This window comes from Nicotiana tomentosiformis, chromosome 5, assembly GCF_000390325.3.
Source record: "Nicotiana tomentosiformis chromosome 5, ASM39032v3, whole genome shotgun sequence".
NCBI classification, from domain to species: Eukaryota; Viridiplantae; Streptophyta; class Magnoliopsida; order Solanales; family Solanaceae; genus Nicotiana; species Nicotiana tomentosiformis.
Window position 1 is genome coordinate 80,888,460 of NC_090816.1, and position 20,624 is coordinate 80,909,083.

Genomic DNA, 20,624 nt, shown 5'->3' on the forward strand with positions numbered 1-20,624 from the left:
GAATCTTCATATCCGATCTCAACTCCACCACTCAAATAACTGACACATCTCTTGTACCTAATCATCTCACAAGAAACACACCCATGAGTCTTCCACGCCATGTAGCCAAAATCTAAACATCAGCAGCTCACAACCCAGCGATTACTGTAATACCAGTCAAGCATCCACAAGTCAAAACACAGTGCATCTTCTGAAATACGTACCCTTCCAAGGTGATATCAGATAGTGCTAGCATCCTTCTAAACATCTCAAATGTCTATGCTGTCTAGAACTCATTACCTTCCCTTCGAACGGAGCCACAATCCCGTACATACCAACCTCAATCCCACACATCGCACTGCATTTATCATGACATCATATGAAAATGCGAGGATCCCATTCGCAACTTCGAATCACAAGTAAGATAGATGTCCCGACAACCCGAAACCTTCTACTAACTCAATCCCGTAGAACGAAATTACAACATGCAACGAACTCTCCATGCCTGTAAAGTACATCAACCACAAGTCATGGCCGAACCATCACAAACTCTCTGGAAGCCATTGGAACCTCCTCAAATATACCAGAGACAGGAAGACCATAACCAAAATGCAATAAACCATTCAACACCCCAAGAGTCATCTCGCTCGAATTTGCCCTAAAGACCCAAACAGAACTGCATCATGTGTGTAAATAGTTATCAGTCTCACACTCCATCAAAGCATAGAAGCGTAGCACATGGAATATATCAGAACACAAATAAGATCAACTCTAACCGATGACACACCCCTCAACCATAGCTGTGCTGAGTGACAAATCCGACATGATGTAGAACATCTCATTAGGCCTACTAGTGGCTTCCAAATCAATCCTGATCACCCAAAAATAGGCAAATATCCTTCCAAACGTCAACAGTAACCTAGCCACAACACATATAATAGCCCTCAAACTCTTAACATACCTTCACCATCTGCAACCAAGGAACAATCTTCCTTTGAGAACTCCCAGTCTCCTAATTCCACGAACATAAGAATCTTCATATCTGATCTCAACTCCACCACTCAAATAACTGACACATCTCTTGTACCTAATCATCTCACAAGAAACACACCCATGAGTCTTCCACGCTATGTAGCCAAAATCTAAACATCAGCAGCTCACAACCCAGCGATTACTGTAATACCAGTCAAGCATCCACAAGTCAAAACACAGTGCATCTTCTGAAATACGTACCCTTCTAAGGTGATATCAGATAGTGCTAGCATCCTTCTAAACATCTCAAATATCTATGCTGTCTAGAACTCATTACCTTCCCTTCGAACGGAGCCATAATCCCGTACATACCAACCTCAATCCCACACATCGCACTGCATTTATCATGACATCATATGAAAATGCGAGGATCCCATTCGCAACTTCGAATCACAAGTAAGATAGATGTCCCGACAACCCGAAACCTTCTACTAACTCAATCCCGTAGAACGAAATTACAACATGCAACGAACTCTCCATGCTTGTAAAGTACATCAACCACAAGTCATGGCCGAACCATCGCAAACTCTCTGGAAGCCATTGGAACCTCCTTAAAAGTCATTCACCTTGTTCTAAATCACCTCGATGAAATCTTCTCAAATCGTAACCAATCTGCAAATAAATCCTAGCTCAAGAGCTAATATAATGCATGACCATGCACTCCGATCGTCAATGGCAGACTCCCCCACTTGGCTTGAGGCCCTAAAACACATCGTCTGTAACCCATAGCACCCTTCCTTCGTAGCTGTCCCAGCCTCGCACTGTTAATCAGCTGAATACTTTATAAACTCATGTGACTCTTAGTTATAAAATACTTCAAAGACGCTGCCAAGTGCATGCTCACCCTGGTCACAGTCAAGCCAACTTCCTCAAGTGCCCCTGGATGATAATATATATATATTCTACTAAATAGAAGCCTCATACAAAACACATGACCTCAAATACCATCGGCTAGCCTCAAATCAACATCCCCCATGAACCTACCACGATCACAACAACTAGGCAATCAATTAAATTCTCCCAAGTCTGTACTCACCAACCATATACAAGAACTTGTGGCATCCCATATGTGAACAACTGAAAGATCTACCAACACATATGTATCCTCAGTCTGGACAACACATCGAGATAATAATCAAGCATTCATAGCCCCTCGTAGCCCATATGTAGCATCACAAGACGCCAGTGCATAGTGGATACCGAGTGCACAACATCATATATGAGTGGACGGAAGGAAATCAAAGATATATGCTTCAAGCTAAATCAATGCCGCACGATAAGAAAGAAAGAAGTGGATTTCCTAATAGTTTTGTAGCCTCTCGAAGATAAGTACAGATATCTTTGTACCGATCCACAAGACTCTATTAAACTTGCTCGTGACTCGTAGAACCTATGAACCTAGTGCTTTGATACCAACTTGTCATGACCCAAATTCCACCATAAGGGTTGTGATGGCACTAGTCTCTAAACTAGGTAAGCCGATCACTTATTAATTTTTAAATCAATAAAGACAAGATATAATGATGTATAGTTTAATATAAATGTGTAAATAAAGGTGATACAGGCCAACATGGCGATAATCACAACATATTCCCAGAACTAGGTAGTACAGAGTCACGAACTCTAACTAAATACATAGAAATATCTCAAAATGCAATACAGTTCGGATAGGGAATTGAAAGTATAAATATAACGAAAGGACTCCAAGGGAGTTCGATGATCAAAGCATCTCTATCTTGAATCCTCACGGTCGAAGAAACTCTTACAACATGAGTCCGCTATCTCCAACACCTGGATCTGCACAAAATGTACAGAAGCATAGTATGAGAACACTGCAGTCGGTACCCGGTAAGTATCAAGACTAATCTCGATGGAGTAGTGACGAGGTTCAAGTCAAGCACTCACTAGTCAAATAACATGTGTAAAATATCAAAAACCGGCAACAAGAAGAATAATAGAAAGCAATAATTATAACCTCATCAGGATAAGCGATAACCATTTGGAACAAATAAAGGTCCTGTTTCGGCAATAAGTCATCAAATAGAATCACACATATATAGCACCTCGTGCCCACATTATCAATCTCCCCCGCACGGCAAAGACCCCGTGCCACCACATAAGGCACACTCGCACGGAAAAGACATCGTGCTACAATATAAGTCAGACTTGTACAACAAAGACCTCATGCCACAATATAAGTCACACTCTCACAGCAAAGATCTCGTGCCACAATATAAGTCACACTCGCACGACAAATATCCTGTGTCACAATATAATTCACACTCACACGACAAAGATCCCACGCCTCAACATATACCACAACCGCACGACAAAGACCTCGTGTTACCACATATATCATACCCGTGTCAGTTACCAATAACATGTTCAAGAGGAATTTATCAAGAATCAAATAAAGTAATGCATGATAATAACTTTCTTTTTACTTCAATCCGCTATGTTACCAACGACTCAACAATAATATGAGATAACGACTCCATATAGGTAAATCTATCTTGGCAACCAAATCATCAAGTAATAACAGAGATACAGATTAGCACGTTGGAAACAATGCAACAAATCACGTAAAATGTATGACATACACAAAGAAGTCATAAGCACAAACAAGAATACCTCCTTTTTACCAACACACAAACATCATCAATAGAACGTCCCCAGGCCATTACATAACATCCCCACATAGACATCCGCATTTAACCGCGTGCGCAATAATAAATAAATGCCTGCTTTATCTCACCATACGCGTATTAAAACTCATCCCACCATGTTTTGCCACATGCGCAAACCCAATATATATAGCTCGTCTTATCTCGTCGCATGTGCAATATCAACAATAATAATAGCACGGCAGAAACCTCGTGTAAACACCTGAACAATCCACTCAACAAGTCCACATGTGACATAATCACAATATTACAACATGTCAACAACTGTCATCAAGATATAAACTCATAATCTGCCAATGCAGTGCACAAGGACAAACCAATAAAGGAAATACGGATGGGTGTTAAATATATATAGCCCGTCTTGTCTCGCCGCATGTGCAATATCAACAATAACATTAGCTCAGCAGAGACCTCGTGCAAACACATGAACAATCCGCTCAACAAGTCCACATATGCCATAATCACAACAATACAACATGCCAATTGTCATCAAGACATAAACTCACAATCTGCCAATGCAGTGCACAAGGACAAACTAATAAAGGGAATACTGATGGGTGTTCAACATAATAATATGAATTCAGCTAACTCAATTTAACAATAATCTCACAATGCCCAACTTGGCCAATTTAGGAAATGCAAATCCTAAACACATGATCTCTATTATGGAACATGAACTCAAGTAATCATCCAAACTAAATACACGTAGAGCAGAGACCTCTTAATCAAAATAAGACAATAAGAGCAACTTCGAGTTAAATCCGGTCATAAATCACACATACGATCATGTACACACTCATCACCTCGTGTATACGTCGCTTCACATATATCACAAATAAGCAATTAAGCCAAATCCTAAGGGGTAATTTTCCCGCACACAAGGTTAGGCAAGATACTTACCTCAAAAGCCATCAAGCAATACTCAAATGCTTTTCCTTTAAAATTCTCGGCTCAAATCTAGTCAAAAATGACTTAATAACATAAAAATGCAAGAGAATTCAATTTCAATTAATAAAGTAAAGATCTTTACACAATTCTTCAAAAGTCAACAAAAGTCAACCCCAGGCCCGCCCTTAAAACCCAAGCTGAAGGATAGATATTGACTACACATAACCCCATGAGTCCATATATGTGTTTGATTTTTAAATTCGAGTCCAATTCGACTCTCAAATCACAAATTTTTATTTTTCAAAATATAGTAAAAAATTCTCAAAATTTCTCTTCAAATATCATGATTTAGATGCTAAAGTTTATAAACAGTCTTGTTATATAATTAAAATTGAGCCGCAATCACTTACCCAATATCTTTTTATGAAAATCTCCTCCTAAAATCGCCTTCCACCGAGTCTAGGACTCCAAAATGTGATAAAATAAGACTAAGTCCCGATATCCCATCCTTTAAACCAGCTGCAAACGTCGCATTTGTGACCATCGCAAATGCGAAAAAAAATCACAAAACAACCCTTGAGCAACTCTAAAAATGTCGCAAAAGCGTCATAATATTCGCAAAGGCGAACAATGACCCTTTGCAAAAGCGACCGTTTGATCGCAAATGCAATCAGCCGCTCGCCCAGATACCCATCGCAAATGCGACCTAAAGTTCGCAAAAGCAAACATTCAAGCCTCCATCCCACCTTGAAAATGTGTACCCTCCTTGCAAATGCAAGGTCCGCAAATGCGAATATGGTCTCGCATTTGCGAGACCTGCAGCATTAGCCCAAAACCAACAGAACTAAAACTTACTCAAACACTCCGAAACGTGTCCGAAACTCACTCGAGCCCCCGGAGCATCACACCAAACATCCACACAAGTACATAAACATCATACAAACTTTCTCGCGAGTTCAAATCACCAAAATAACATCTGAAATTACGAATCGGATACCAAAACACATGAAAAATTATAATGGAACTCAAGAATCGCAAAAATCATAACCACGCGTCCGATTCCTACCAAACCAACTCGAAATGACACCAAACTTTGCACAACACTTTTAAATCACAAAACGGACCTATTCTAAGTCCCAAACCCGATAGCCATCAAGTCAACACATGGTCAAACTTAGAAAATTTCTAAACCTTCAAATTGCCGACTTTCGCCAATTAGAGCCTAAACCTTCTAGAAACACCCAAATGCAAATCTAGGCATACGCCCAAGTCCAAAATCATCATCCGGACCTAACGAAACTATAAAAATTTCGATCCCAGGTCAAATATATAAAAGTCAAATTTGGTCAACTCTTTCAACTTAAAGCTTCTAAATAAGAATCATTCTTTCAGATCAAATACCGAACCACTCAAAAATCAAAATCGACCATACACGCAAGTCATAATATACCATATGAAACTATTCAAGACCTTAATCTATCGAACGAAATACAAATTCTTAAAACAACCTGTCGGGTCGTTGCATATAACCCATCAACAAACAAAATTTGGTACCTTATTTTTTATGCTGTTGAAGAAACTAGTAGAGTAGTCCTCATGCATTAGCCTATCTGTCATTTCCAATTTAAATATGTGTGATATATGATCTCCAATACGAACTGTAAATTTTTTATATACTACAATACAACATTCATAGAACCACACCTGTAGCGCATGAGAAAATTCACCAATCCAATAAAACTTGGACTTTCCCTTCAATTTGTCCCTCACTAACTTTATTAAAACTTGAAATGTAATCCTACCCTAGGAAAAAGACACATACTCACCACTCTCGACAAGATTAAAATCGCATCTACTTATAAATATTTTATGAACATGAGCGGAGATTAGAAACGTATTTATGAAATAAATAATTGTAATATTTACTGCATCTTCATCAGATTGTCATTTCTTCTTCTCAAAATAATCAATAAGTGACTTCTTTGACACTTCGTCACAATTCGAAAAATAAGTATCCACCAACCTATTGCATCCAATGAACTTACCATCAACATGTTCATTGCCACAATAATTTAAACCACTTATAATACCAAACTCCCGAAGAGCAAAATGCAACACATATTCGTCATTTAATTTCATATAAAATTGATCACATTTATCCTGAACCAACTCCCTAAATATTAAAGAACGAATTAGTAGTGGATGGATAACAACTTGGGTAAATCAAAAAAATAACCAAAACAACTTTGCCAAAATATTTGAAGCTACACATCTTTCAAAGTTGACCGTAAAATTGATATGATTTTCAGCTTACTTTATGATGTCCAATGAGAAGCAGCCAAAGGTTCACTAACTGGAATATAAAGCTTGCAAGGCTACAGAAAAAAAGACATGAATTAATAACAAATAAATACAAGGTAGTTCTAACTTTAAAAGAAGATCCAACAACACAACAAAATATAACTGAAAATTGTATGTACCTTTACAATCTTTGTCAGGAATTTTAACTTTCTCTGTCTTTTGAACCTTACTCTTTTTTGGTTTGACACTCAAATTCACTTCGTCTTCGGTTTGACACTCAAATTCACTTCGTCTTCTACGATAGATCTTCCCTTACCTTCATTATCATTCACTCTAAACCTTTTACTCTTCTTTTTTCTCAAATTGTCCAACAATATTCTTTCTAGATTGTAACACTTTAACACTGCTCGAGCGAGTTTGTCTTCTCATATTTCATTTGTCAATCGATTTCTCAACTAAAATCGGGGTTGAATGAGGAGATAAACTCATCGACCAAGTTTTTCTTCTCATATTGCTCCATTTCTCAATTGATACCGGGGTTGAATGAGGAGATGAACTCATCAAACGAGTTTCGCTTCTCATATTGCTCTGTTTCTCAATTAAAACTAGGTTGAATGAGGAAGTAAAAAAAAAAAGGAAAAATAATTATATGAACAAACATCTATAAAAAATTTGATACATAACTCAACCAAAACTAACAAAATCATATATAACAAATACATTAATGAACAATAATTACATTCGCAAAAACTGTTAAAAAGCAACATCAACTTCTACAAATAAGAAATGCAATTCGAGAAAAATATGAAAACAACAGATTATTTTACAACTCAGACATAAGCTAATAAAATCATATATAACAGATACATACAATGAACCATAATTAAACAATCATTTGCCAAAACTGTAAAAAAGCAACATCAACTTTCCCAAAAAAGACACGCAATCGGAGAAAAATATGTAAAATAATAAATTTTCTTTAACAAATTACCAAGAATCAGACACAAATTGCAGCAATATTGCTTGTTTTTACCATTAATTTCAGCTAATTTGGGTTCAGTTTTAGAAAAAAGTCGAAGAGAGAGAAATAGCAGAAAATAAAATAACGGGCTTTTTTTTAGTATGTGATTAACAAAATAACATATGCTTTAAAATTGACATTAATTGAAATTATTTTGATTAAAATGATATTTGGGCCTTTTCAGGTAGATATTTTATTTGGGGTAACTTTGGTTGAAATTATTTATAGACTGACAGTTTAGGTTTTTTCTCATCAATTTAGTTTATTGGGCATTTGAGTAATTTGACCATACACACCTTGATATCTTCTTAGATTCTTGCATGGTAAGTTAAAATAAGGATAGATACACTAGACTATATAAAGATTTTGAACATCGTAATTAGCTTATTTTATGATAATTTACTAAATTTGTTTTTAATCGTCTTACCACTTACTTGTTTGACATAGAGTTTAAGAAATTTGTTTCTAATCATAACATGCTTATTTTGAGGAGTATGAAAATTTAGTTTATTTTATGCCGATTACATTATTGTTCTTAGATCTTTTCGAACTCTTATCAATAGTTATTCCTCGATGGAAGTGGAGTATTTCATGAAGGGCTTAGGTCACATATGTTATTTTCTTAGTATTGAGTCAGTTGCAAAATTTGATAATAATCGACTGTTGCACATCATATTTTTCTCTTTGATACTCTTCATAGATTTAACTTGTTTACCTCAAAATTTGTCTTTATCTCATCGACTGGACCTTCAAGAATGGAAAAGAAACTATTCTTGCTTACCATTCATGTTGTTTGTCTTTATCCCATTTATGAGATAGATATATCATTTTCTTTCAATCTTACCCCTCAATTTCAGTAGCAATCATGTTTTTGTTTATTGAATTGAGAATGTTGAGATTTTGTTTATTGAATTGAGAATGTTGAGATGAATTGTGCGGACATACCAGGATAGATAAGATTAGCAATGAAGATATTCAGAATAAAATAAGAGTGAACCCCGAGGTTAAAATGGTTTGGCCGTGTGAGGAGGAGACACACAAATCACTACTAAAAATCCGGTAATATCAAATCATAACGAAGCTTTTGCATAATTCTTAAAGATAATTTTGATTATTTATTTTAAGAAGCGATAAATTTATTTATTCTTCTTTTGACAAGCAGCTCATATTACTACTTGCTCAAGTACTTGTAAGTTGTAACTGAAACTCTTGAAGCAACTTGGTTGATGTACCTTTACCATAATACTAAGTTTTATCTTTATTTTCTTTGTTCAAGTGTGGAGATAATATATTGGTGCAATTATTTCTGAAGCTACCAGTTTAATCGATAAAATATGATTTATTCTCAATCATTTGTGGAACTTTTTATAGAAGTTCCATAATCATTTTGTTCACTCAAATTCATTTCTAATCTTTGTGTTGGTTCTTCCTCCTCAGATTGAGCATATGTGAAAATAGCATGCGCTGGCCAGTTTTTGGATTGGTAATTGAAAAATAGCAGCGTTTGCAAAGTCATTCAAAAATAGTCACTATTTTGCTGCAACACGTAAAGTTCCAGCATAATATACTGGAGATTGGTGCACCTGTGTATGAACTTTCAGCATATTATGCAGGAATTTCATCACATAGAAAGTTCCACCATAATATACTAGAGATTGAAGCACCTGTATATAAACTTCCGACATATTATGGTGGATCAATATATTATGTTGGAACTTCAGTATAATATTTACACTGATCGTGTGAAAAAGTTTTTATACTATTAGATCGTTTAAAAATATCTATCAGTATTTTGGATGGCCTTATGGGTAAAAGTTCTTTACATCAAATATTTTTTTTTCTTTTCTTTCCCTATAATATATTGAAAATCAAATGCACCGTCAGAAGCATTTCAAAATTTATTTTGAAATCAAGTCCCGTATCAACCTCTTTCAAAACTCCGACATATAATACATCCCCCCCCCCCCCCCCCCCCTCTTTCTCTCTCTAGCCCCTCCCTCTTCAAAAAAATCCAAACACTGTTTTGCCCCTCACTCTTCTATTTCCGGCTGAGATTTTAACTGTATGAACTGAGCTCATATACACTGTATAACGCTGAGGATTATTCATTCATACACGGTTTTCAAAAAACAGTGAGCAACAAAGTTCCCTCTCTTAATTTGATGTTAAAGGAGTCTCTCTATCCGTACAAGTGCTGTAAAAATCTTACCTTTTTCATGGGTATTTGAAACTTAGGGTTTTAAACACTTGGGTTAACATGTACTTTAAACCCCAGAAGACAATATATTGAACCTGGTTATCTTCTGTACATATGTTGCAATTTCCGTGTTAGGGTTTCGGATTTTGTAGAGCTGTTTTTAGGGATTTATTAGAGATGGATGGGAGGAGAATAAGTGCCAGTCCTCGGCCATGTAGTGGGAGGAGGGTGGTGGCAAAGAAGAGGCCACGGGGTGGCATGGATGGGTTCCTGAACAGTGTTAAGAAGCTTCAACGGAGAGAGATTGGTTCCAAGCGTGGCCGTTCATTCAGTATGAACGATGCCCAAGAGCGTTTTTGGAATATACAATTACAGGTTTGTTTGGATCTTCCGTTCATTTTTTTTTTTTTGAATTATTTCTTAATTGAGCTTATATGCTTATGAGTTGAGGTACAAACCCATAGTTAAAGTAGATATGGGTTTGTTTTGTTTGGGGGGTGGGGGGAATCCAATAGATAAATAATGAGACAAAGGCAAGAACTTTAGACGATTCTGGTTGAGTACGTAGACCAAATTTTCGTTAATCCATGAACAGGGTAATACATTATTATTGGAAGAGGATTAAGAGAAAAAGCAAGAATCAGGATTGATCAAAATAAGAGAGGAAGTGAGAGTACTGATGCGTTATTTCTTGAGTTTATGACCTAAAAAAATGTTGCTTTGGTGCTAGATAAGGTGGCCTAGGAAACACATAGATGGGTTCCTAGTTTAGTTTTCTTTTTTGGATGCTATATCACTATTAAAGATTCTTATGGAATAGGAAATTTGGAGAAAATCTAATACTTCATTTTCGTTCCTATTTTTTGTTATGTTTTCCTGAGATGATTTTATATGGTGAAACATGGTCAGTGAAGGTTCATATAGCCTACCCCGACTTGTTTGGGACTGAGGCGTTGTGTTGTTTGGATGCTATATATTAAAAATAACTCTTTATTTTTACATGAGTAAAGAATAGATTTTTGCGTATTAGCTTGGTGGTTGTAGTATGCAATTGTTGTTAGAGGTCTGCACATTGAACTGTATCAGAAGTTTGTTGTTGAAGCTTTATAGTGAAAACTGAGAAAAGAAGTAGAGAAGCTGTATATTATCTTTGTTGAAAAAGTTTGATATACAATTAACCTTTTTGTGGGTGTAAAAGGGAAAAGTGCTTGCAGTTAATGATGTTCAGGCTTTGCTTTGGTATATTAGAAGCACAATGGTGATATACAATGTTGAATTGTATATGTTGACAGATCCAATTTTTTTAATTAGATTACTTTTTAGTGTCTTTTCTATATCTCATCTTCGTGAACGGAGTTGGGTTGCATATTAGTCCTTTATTATATTTTTGGTAACTCATATTAGTCTTTTATTGTAAAACAGAATAAGCTATTCTTTCTTTGGTGTATATGAGAGGTGCTCAGTTCTCAACTATGGAAAATTTATGCTAAAACTAAATACTATATTAAAAGGATGAGCTGAAGATTTAATATGAGAATAGTCTCAGACTGTCAGACATTGAGGTATTGGGTGTTCTTTCTCGATTTCAATATTTGAGTATGTCAATATGCATATTGTCAAGTTTTAAAGAATGCAAATTTCCCTATGGGGTTTTGGGGAAAAGGAATGAAGTTATTTTTACTGTTGATAAGTTGTTTTTAATGATAGTGATTTCAGAGAACTGGAATTTTGCGTGTAAAATTGTAAATATGTACCAAGTTGATTTAGAATTTATTCAAGTGAGTAGTTCAGCAATCTTGATCAAAATGAAAGTAAGAGGGTACAAGTGTGGGATTTAAATTGAGGATAGGCAATGATTATTCATTTTGTTTCATTAGTGAATAAAGAAGAAGTAGAGTTTACCCAAGCTAATTGAAGTTGGATGGGGAGGAAAAAGTATCTCTCTTTCGCTTACTATCCAGTCATACGAACTGGTTGTAGGGGGAAGATGAGTAGTTACCATAAGCTAGGTAAATGAGCAAGCTCCCTTACGCCCCCCCTTATGCTCTCTTGGACAAGCATAGTGTTGAAGAAAAAGAGGCGGACCACAGTGTAAGAAAGCTCCCGCTCAGGCTGGCTTGGGGCAGGCGAATGTAGACAACCACTTATTGAGGAGAATAAGCATAGTGTTAGCTGCAATACTAATTGTACAGCTTTTGTGAACTATGCTGCAACATGTAAATGTTGAATGTGAGTGCAGATTATCGTTTTCCTTATTGAAATAGAATATAAATGTGAAGCCTTGTGTATTAACAGTCAATGTTTTTCTTTTAAAATTTAAATAAGCATAGTAGTACGGAAATGTAATATTATGTAATGCAAATGGTAACCCAAGAAGGTTTAGGAAGTATTATAAGGGGAAATGAAATTTGAATTCAAAGACAGATATAAATACAAACTCTACCCTTGAAGTTGCTAAGTTTATTTACTAAAATTCATTTGCTGGACAGTATAGTTATATAGGATTTGAATTATCATTAGGATCACCGCTTCTTGATGAGTCAATGAAATGGCCTAATTGCCCCCTAAACATGCACCATTTTTTCAAGCTTTCTACTAAACTTACCAGTTTTTCATTTTAAAACCTCAACTTGACGGTATGAGTACTGATAAGCACCTCCAAGATAGTGTGTATATCAATTGCGCTGACATGTGTAACACGTCATGCTAAACTGGTTATTGCTTGACATGTAATTTGTGGGTCCCACAATTTTTAACCAATTTATCAAAATATTAATTTTATATTTTTCTTTTCTTCATGTCTACACCAGCTAGGCCACCCCAACTAGTTTCATCCATCAATAACACCACCCCTTTCCACTTTAAAACCCCCAATTCAGTAAAGAAATAAGTTGTCGCCGGAAAAGTCCCTCTTACGAAACCCCCAAATCCAAGAATCAATGATGTTGCAGCAACCACAACAACAACAAGCAAAATTCAGCTGAGATAGTCTCAACAAGTGGCACCACACTACATTACACCACACCACATCAACTCCTCACTCCACCACGCTTTCCGCCAGCACCACCACAAATAAGCCGAGATCAGGGGGAGTCATTGCTTTTGAGACTCAAAAAACTCATCATTGTTGACTCCTTTTGAAACCATAATGTTCCGGAACCTCCTCCAAAAAACCAAGATCGGTGGTCTGAAAAAAAACGGAGAGCCATCGTCCCCGTCATCGTAATAGTCATCTTTGCACCACCACTAAAAAAAAAAGCCGATGTTTGAACTGGTATTCGGCGGCGGCCACTGTTTCGAATCCATTGGATCCCGATTGCTTTTTACTGAATTTCCGAGATTGAAATTTTTTGTTCTTATCTAATCTTTTGGGTTTGTTTTGGATTTAAAAGGGAGAAAGGACAAGGAAGAAGAAGAGAAATGAGATGGGGGAGGTGGGTGGACGGAAGGGGAGTAAGGGGAAGGAAAAAGAAGAGCAGTTAAGGGGGGGGGGATGGAATTAGGGAGGTTGTTCGTTGGGGGAAAAAGGGGATAGGGTTACTAGGGGAGAATTGACGGGGTCCTTTTTCTTTTTCTTTCTTCACTTGTAATTTATTTTTTCCTGATTTAGTATTTGTTTAAATCAAAATTGTTGTATTGACACGCGTTAACGGCGTGGTTCGCACGCAGGTTATCCACATCACCTATGTCATTGGCACATAAGCATGATCAACGGCCAGAGACGTTTATTAATACGCATCCTATCAAGTATATGTATTAAAATGAAAAATTCGTAGGTTTGGTAGCCTGCCTGAAAAACCGATGCATGTTTAGGGGGCCGTTAGGCCATTTTGCAATCCTGAAAACCACCCACCAAATCTTGACTAACTATTAAATCTAATTTCTTTCATGTCGAGGTTGTTCGTTGGGGAAAAAAGGGGATAGGGTTACTAGGGGAGAACTGACGGGGTCCTTTTTCTTTTTCTTTCTTCACTTGTAATTTATTTTTTCCTGATTTAGTATTTGTTTAAATCAAAATTGTTGTATTGACACGCGTTAACGGCGTGGTTCGCACGCAGGTTATCCACATCACCTATGTCATTGGCACATAAGCATGATCAACGGCCAGAGACGTTTATTAATACGCTTCCTATCAAGTATATGTATTAAAATGAAAAACTCGTAGGTTTGGTAGCCTGCTTAAAAAACCGATGCATGTTTAGGGGGCCGTTAGGCCATTTTGCAATCCTGAAAACCACCCACCAAATCTTGACTAACTATTAAATCTGATTTCTTTCATGTCTCTTCAACTTTTTCCTATAAAAGTATATACACCTTTGATTTTAGGCAAAGTAATATGAATAACAATTCAGAATCCTATGTAATTCTTCTCTTCCTTTCTTCTTCTCCTTTTGTTTCTCGTTTCTTTAACTCTATGCTCAATTGCTCATTCTTCTATGACCCTGTACTTCTCTCATTTCGTCCAGCATTTTCCCTTGCAATTCAACCTCATATTAGTCAGCTTTCGTCCCCTTATTTCATGTGTTTAAGTTCAATTATTGTTTCCTTTGTTGAACTCTTGTTTGTTAGAGTTTTGGTGTTGAAGTTTAACATCTTGCATCAATTTGACTAACATATAGGGTGTGTTTTGTATGAAGGAAAACATTTTCGGGAAAATATTTTTCCATTTTCCTATGTTTGGTTGGTTTAGATGTTTTGGAAAATATTTTCCTCATGAACTTATTTTTTTGATAGAGAAAACTTTTTTCAAAACTCTTTTTCAACCTTCCCCATCCTCGCTTCCCCCCCCCCCCCCCAAAAAAAACCACCATATCCCCGACCTCCACCCTAAATAGAATAGTGCTTTCTTTTTATGTTATAGATAGAGTACTTTTATTTTCATTTCAACAAATGAGTATTTTCTTTTTATGACATAAAAAAGTATTTTTTTTATTTTAACAAAAAATTACTTTCTTTTCATGATGTAGAAAAAGTATTTTCTTTCGTTTCAACAAAATGATGTAGTAAAAAGTATTTTCTTTCTTTCAACAAAATGATGTAGTAAAAAGTATTTCCTTTTATTTCAACAAAAAGAGTATTTTCTTTTCATGATGTAGAAAAAGTATTTTCTTTCATTTCAACAAAATGAATATTTTCTTTTTCATGATGTTAAAAAAGTATTTTCTTTTATTTCAACAAAATGAGTACTTTATTTTCATGTTGTAGAAAGAGTACTTTCTTTTTCAACCAAAAAAAGAGCATTTTCTTTTTAGTTATGGAGCATGAATTTCAACGTTATTTTTGCGTAAAAAAGTAAAATAGCACATTAGTTCCTTTGGGTTTGTGTGAATTTTTAGCAGAATAATTAAATTCTTGAAGAAAATAGAGTCCTGAAAACGTTTGGGGGGGGGAGAGCGCAGTTAACATGGGAACTTGGGGGAAGGGAGGGGGTGAGGAAAGTAGCATAAAAAATTATTTTCTACTCTCTAACCAAACACTAGAAAATATTTTTCAGAAAAAAATTTTCACTCACCAACCAAACAAGGTAAAATAAGTGATAAAACCACTCATTTTCCATGAAAACATTTTTTAGGAAACATTTTCCTTCATACCAAACACACTTGGGGGAGGGGAGGGAGGGGAGGGGGATGAGGAGAGTAGCATAAAAAATTATTTTCCTAAAAAGTATTTTCTACTCTCTAACCAAACACTAGAAAATATTTTGCAGAAAAGTTTTTCACTAATCATTCAAACAAGGTAAAATAAGTGATAAAACCACTCATTTTCCATGAAAACATTTTTTAGGAAACATTTTCCTTCATACCAAACACACTTGGGGGAGGGGAGGGGAGGGGAGGGGAGGGGGATGAGGAGAGTAGCATAAAAAATTATTTTCCTAAAAAGTATTTTCTACTCTCTAACCAAACACTAGAAAATATTTTGCAGAAAAGTTTTTCACTAATCATTCAAACAAGGTAAAATAAGTGATAAAACCACTCATTTTCCATGAAAATATTTTCTAGGAAAACATTTTCCTTCATACCAAACACATTCATAATGTAAATTATTTTTGCTGCTCCCTCCATTTCATTTTTTTATTGTGGTGTTTGAAGGTGCACAGAGTTTAGAAAAAAAAAAGGTTTTGGAACATACCAAAAGTATCCGTAGAACTTGTGGTTCTAAAACTTATTAAAAAAAGAAAAGAAAAAAGAACTTGTGATTTTAAACATGTCATGATAATATTTATCACTATGAGCGTGCCATTAAGGGTAAACTGAGAAGTTTAAAGTTAAAGAATTTTCAAATAAAGAAAACGTCAAGTCTTTTTGGAACAAACTAAAAAGAAAATAATGCCATATAAAAGGAAAAATAGGAGTATTTATTAGGCAAAAGATATGTTTACGGGATAGGTAAGCGATGTTAATCGAGATGTGTTGCATCAGAATTGTGATGTCTTTCGTCTCCAATTTATTGGTACTTAATATTACGTGATCTAATTATATCTTATAAATTGTGCAACACATCTAGTTTCAAGTTTTCTTCACGCTTCCAATTTCGAATAATTATGTTGACAAGCAGCTCCGCAGTTGCTTACTAGCGGATTAAAAACAAAGGGGAAAGAGATGCCTTTTGCATCCTTTTTAACCGACTTGTTTTCCTAGGATGAGGCAGCTTCTTATATGTCTTATGGTGCATTTCCAGGCAGCAGCCTTCTATTGTGATTTGCAGTCTGTCTAATCTTCATGGCCTGAGCAATTTGTAGGGTTTTTAATAGAAATTTTATCTTTTATTTTGCCTAATTAAGTTTGGTGGTCAGATTTCTGTCAATACTGGACAAATGTTTGTTGGAATCGTGTCTTTCATGTTGCTAGAAACTTGTGAAGGATATAAAGCTGTGGAAAAAAGTATTTTGTATATTGGATTAGTTGGGGGATTTTTTATATGGTTTGTTTTTTATGAGTCCTTATTTGTTATAATCTGGACTCTTGCAAGTGGACATTCACATCCTTAGTTGCTTAAGATGTGCGTCCTATCTTTCTATGATCTTTCATGTAATAATTGTTGGTTGTCTGAAATAAAAAACTAAAATATCCTGAATTAGTTGTTCATTATTTTAGAATGCTGCTCTCACTTATTAGTAATGACAGTTTTTATATGTGATCTGTAGGAGGAATATGATACCCATGATCCAAAAGGTCATAGTGCCATGGTACTTCCATTTCTTAAGAAAAGGTCAAAGATAATTGAGATAGTTGCTGCACGTGATATTGTTTTTGCCCTTGCACAATCTGGTGTCTGTGCAGCATTTAGCCGAGGTAAAGAACGAAGATTGGTAATTCTCAATGTTAATTTCCTTCTATGAGCACCTTTGTGATTGAAAGGTAATTGATATACATTACTGGTGGTGCAGAAACAAACCGGAGGATATGCTTTTTGAATGTCAGTCCAGACGAAGTCATACGGAGCTTGTTTTACAATAAAAACAATGACTCCTTAATCACTGTTTCGGTCTATGCTTCAGATAATTTCAGTTCCTTAAAATGCAGAACGACAAGGATTGAGTATGAAATTTTAATATTATTGTTTGATCAGATTCTGTTAAATGTTTTTATTTAGTAGTAATACAATATATTTATCAATGAAATTAGATACATAAGGAGGGGTAAACCAGATGCGGGATTTGCTCTATTTGAGTCGGAATCATTAAAATGGCCTGGTTTTGTGGAGTTTGATGATGTAAATGGGAAAGTACTTACTTACTCTGCCCAGGATAGGTAAAATTTCCTGTGCTGAAGTCATTTCTGGATGATGTGATTAATTTTGGTAAACTTTATTCAATGTTACAATTCCGTTTCTTTTTTGACAGCATATACAAGGTGTTTGACCTGAAGAATTATACGATGTTATACTCGATCCCGGACAAAAATGTCGAAGAGATTAAAATCAGGTAATTTCATTTCTTTTGCAAGTATGCATTAGCATGCTCATTATTGCCGTGATGAGTTGTGTTATAACTTATGTGCGTGGAAATGCTCTACAGAATCTTGCCCGACAGACGCCTTCAGTATATGGAAATGTGTTATTATACGTTTGCTAGAGTTGCCAACTCCATTTCTTTCTAAGTTTTTGATTGTATTCTAGATGGTTTTTGTTCTACTGTTTTGCTTGTCTCTGTCTTTTTGTTTATCTTTTAGTTTGTTTTATTTTCTCCGCATCTCTGTATATGTGTTTGTTTGTGTCTGGTGACAGTTTTTGTTTGTTTGTATCAGCTGCTATTATTATTCTTATGATTCTTTTGAGATTCCTGTTGTTTCTGGGATTAACAATGCTCTCTAAAGTTTCAAGAGCTGAAAGATTGTGATGAAGTGCAGAAAAGGATGCTTTTAGTAGATAGAATAATGTACTAAATGGAAGTATGGTCTGTTGTGTTTTTTATATGTACTTCTCATAAACTTGTAGCAGTTCTGCTCTGCAAGTTTATGAGAAGTACATATAAAAAACACAACAGACCATACTTCCATTTAGTACTCAACTTTTTATTCTTATGATTTTTTTGAGATTCCTGTTGTTTCTGGATTAACGATTCAAGAGCTGAAGGATTGTGATGAAGTGCAGAAAAGGGTGCTTTTAGTAGATAGAATAATGTACTAAATGGAAGTCTGGTCTGTTGTGTTTTTCGTATGTACTTCTCATAAACTTGCAGCAGTTCGATTGTCAAGAACTGGTTTTCTTGATTCATAACTTTTGTTCTCTTTTCGTTTCCCTTCTAGCAGTCCAGGAATCATGTTGCTAATATTTACCAAAGCTAGCGGCCATGTTCCTTTAAAGATTCTCTCGATTGAGGATGGTACTGTTCTTAAATCTTTCAACCATCTGCTCCACCGAAATAAGAAGGTGGATTTCATTGAACAGTTCAATGAAAAGCTTCTTGTCAAACAAGAGAATGAAAATCTTCAGATTCTTGATGTGAGTTTCTCTCGCCTTCTCTGCAATGTCTTTTATCTTCGTTTATCATCAAATCTAATAGCTGTTGAATATAGGTACGCAATTTCGAGTTGACAGAAGTTAGCAGAGCTGAATTCATGACCCCATCAGCATTCATATTTCTGTACGAGAATCAATTATTCTTGACATTCAGAAACAGAACAGTAGCTGTTTGGAATTTCCGCGGGGAGCTTGTGACTTCATTTGAGGATCACCTATTATGGCATCCTGACTGCAATACAAACAACATTTACATTACTAGTGATCAGGACCTTATTATTTCATATTGCAAAGCTGATTCTGATGAATCCTTATCAGAAGGAACAGGTATGTCTGTATGAGAATTTCATAACATTCTTTCTTGATGTTTGAAAAGCATAATAGGCCTTTGGATGTGAGACTATATCATCATAAATACGATTAGAGCTGATATACCTGTATGTCAGTTTATTCTCACAAAAGTATTGCTGTACCCGCATTGTTAATTAAGCTTAGAGATATGAAGTAAATGATGTAGTTATGACCTGGATGGTTGGAAGTAAGGGTGATTTAGTATATCTTGATGCTTGTCTCTTTGTTTTATTTTTGATATTCTGTGCTTGTTTATAGATATCTGAAAATGACTGATCTGGTTTTACAGCTGGATCGATCAATATCAGCAACATTTTGACAGGCAAATGCCTTGCTAAAATAAAAGCAACTGACAGCCTTAGCTCAGATGATTGTAGTTGCAGTCCCAGTTGCAATGAGCATGGTGGTAGAAGTTGCAACTCTAAGAAGCGTATCCGAGCTTCCAGAATTGGTAGCACGGTTGCAGAAGCCCTGGAAGATATCACTGCCCTTTTCTATGATGAAGAGCATAATGAAATCTATACTGGAAACAGTCTTGGGCTGGTCCATGTATGGTCTAACTGAAGGTTGACTGATCCTCTTGCTCTCCGACATGTTTAGGAAACGCAAACACGCCACGGGGAGAATTGTACAATTAGAATGCCATCTATTTTTCTTTTTCTTGTTTTGAAAAAATGTCTCATCTTGTTACCCCCAAATATAGGGAGATAGTTTGATTTGTGACATCGATTTACTTTATAGTGCATGTCTGTTAATAATTTGGTTTCCAGGATGATATTCCTTTTCAACTAGAGAGTTGATAATTCCTAGTGTTCTAGTGCTTCTTTAACTACTGAGTTGTACGCATTAACAAGCTTAGTCAATGGGTGAGAGCATATTATACTGTTAAACTGATTTTGCTTGTGGCACCTTTAAATGAATAATTCAGCTATTTGTCCTTGCCATTATGCATGTGATTTTTCTTAACGGCTTGTTTGGATGGTTGTTATCATTCGTTTTATAATGTATTGTATTGTACTGTATTGTTTTAATGTATATAACATTAGGATCGATTGTATTATTTGTTGTCGTTTCGTGATATCATGCACTAACAATATAAACAATAAACTTGTAATATTAATGCAAAGAAAAAGTAAGGCACATAGTAGAATTATTATATAAAAAGGAAGGAAAAATGATAAAATATGATTGCTTAATAAAAGAAAGG

The 20,624-nt window shown here is 35.6% G+C and overlaps 1 protein-coding gene across 1 annotated transcript; it reads left to right on the top strand.

The window, feature by feature from the left end:
- Window positions 1–9,794: 9,794 nt before the first annotated feature.
- Window positions 9,795–20,364, top strand: LOC104102426 (uncharacterized). Its single transcript, XM_009610125.3, has 8 exons — window positions 9,795–10,477; window positions 17,250–17,397; window positions 17,493–17,643; window positions 17,731–17,856; window positions 17,949–18,029; window positions 18,856–19,048; window positions 19,123–19,393; window positions 19,707–20,364. Exons 1-8 carry the CDS (start codon window positions 10,280–10,282, stop codon window positions 19,979–19,981), a joined length of 1,443 nt encoding a protein of 480 aa, XP_009608420.1. The 5' UTR covers window positions 9,795–10,279; the 3' UTR covers window positions 19,982–20,364.
- Window positions 20,365–20,624: the final 260 nt, after the last annotated feature.

Bases quoted from the DNA above. Each gene is read 5' to 3' on its own strand.
- LOC104102426 (XM_009610125.3), top strand. From the start codon at position 10,280: ATGGATGGGAGGAGAATAAGTGCCAGTCCTCGGCCATGTAGTGGGAGG. The intron at 17,398-17,492 runs GTAAAGAACGAA...CTGGTGGTGCAG, and splicing joins CTGTGCAGCATTTAGCCGAG to AAACAAACCGGAGGATATGC. The intron at 19,394-19,706 runs GTATGTCTGTAT...CTGGTTTTACAG, and splicing joins ATCCTTATCAGAAGGAACAG to CTGGATCGATCAATATCAGC.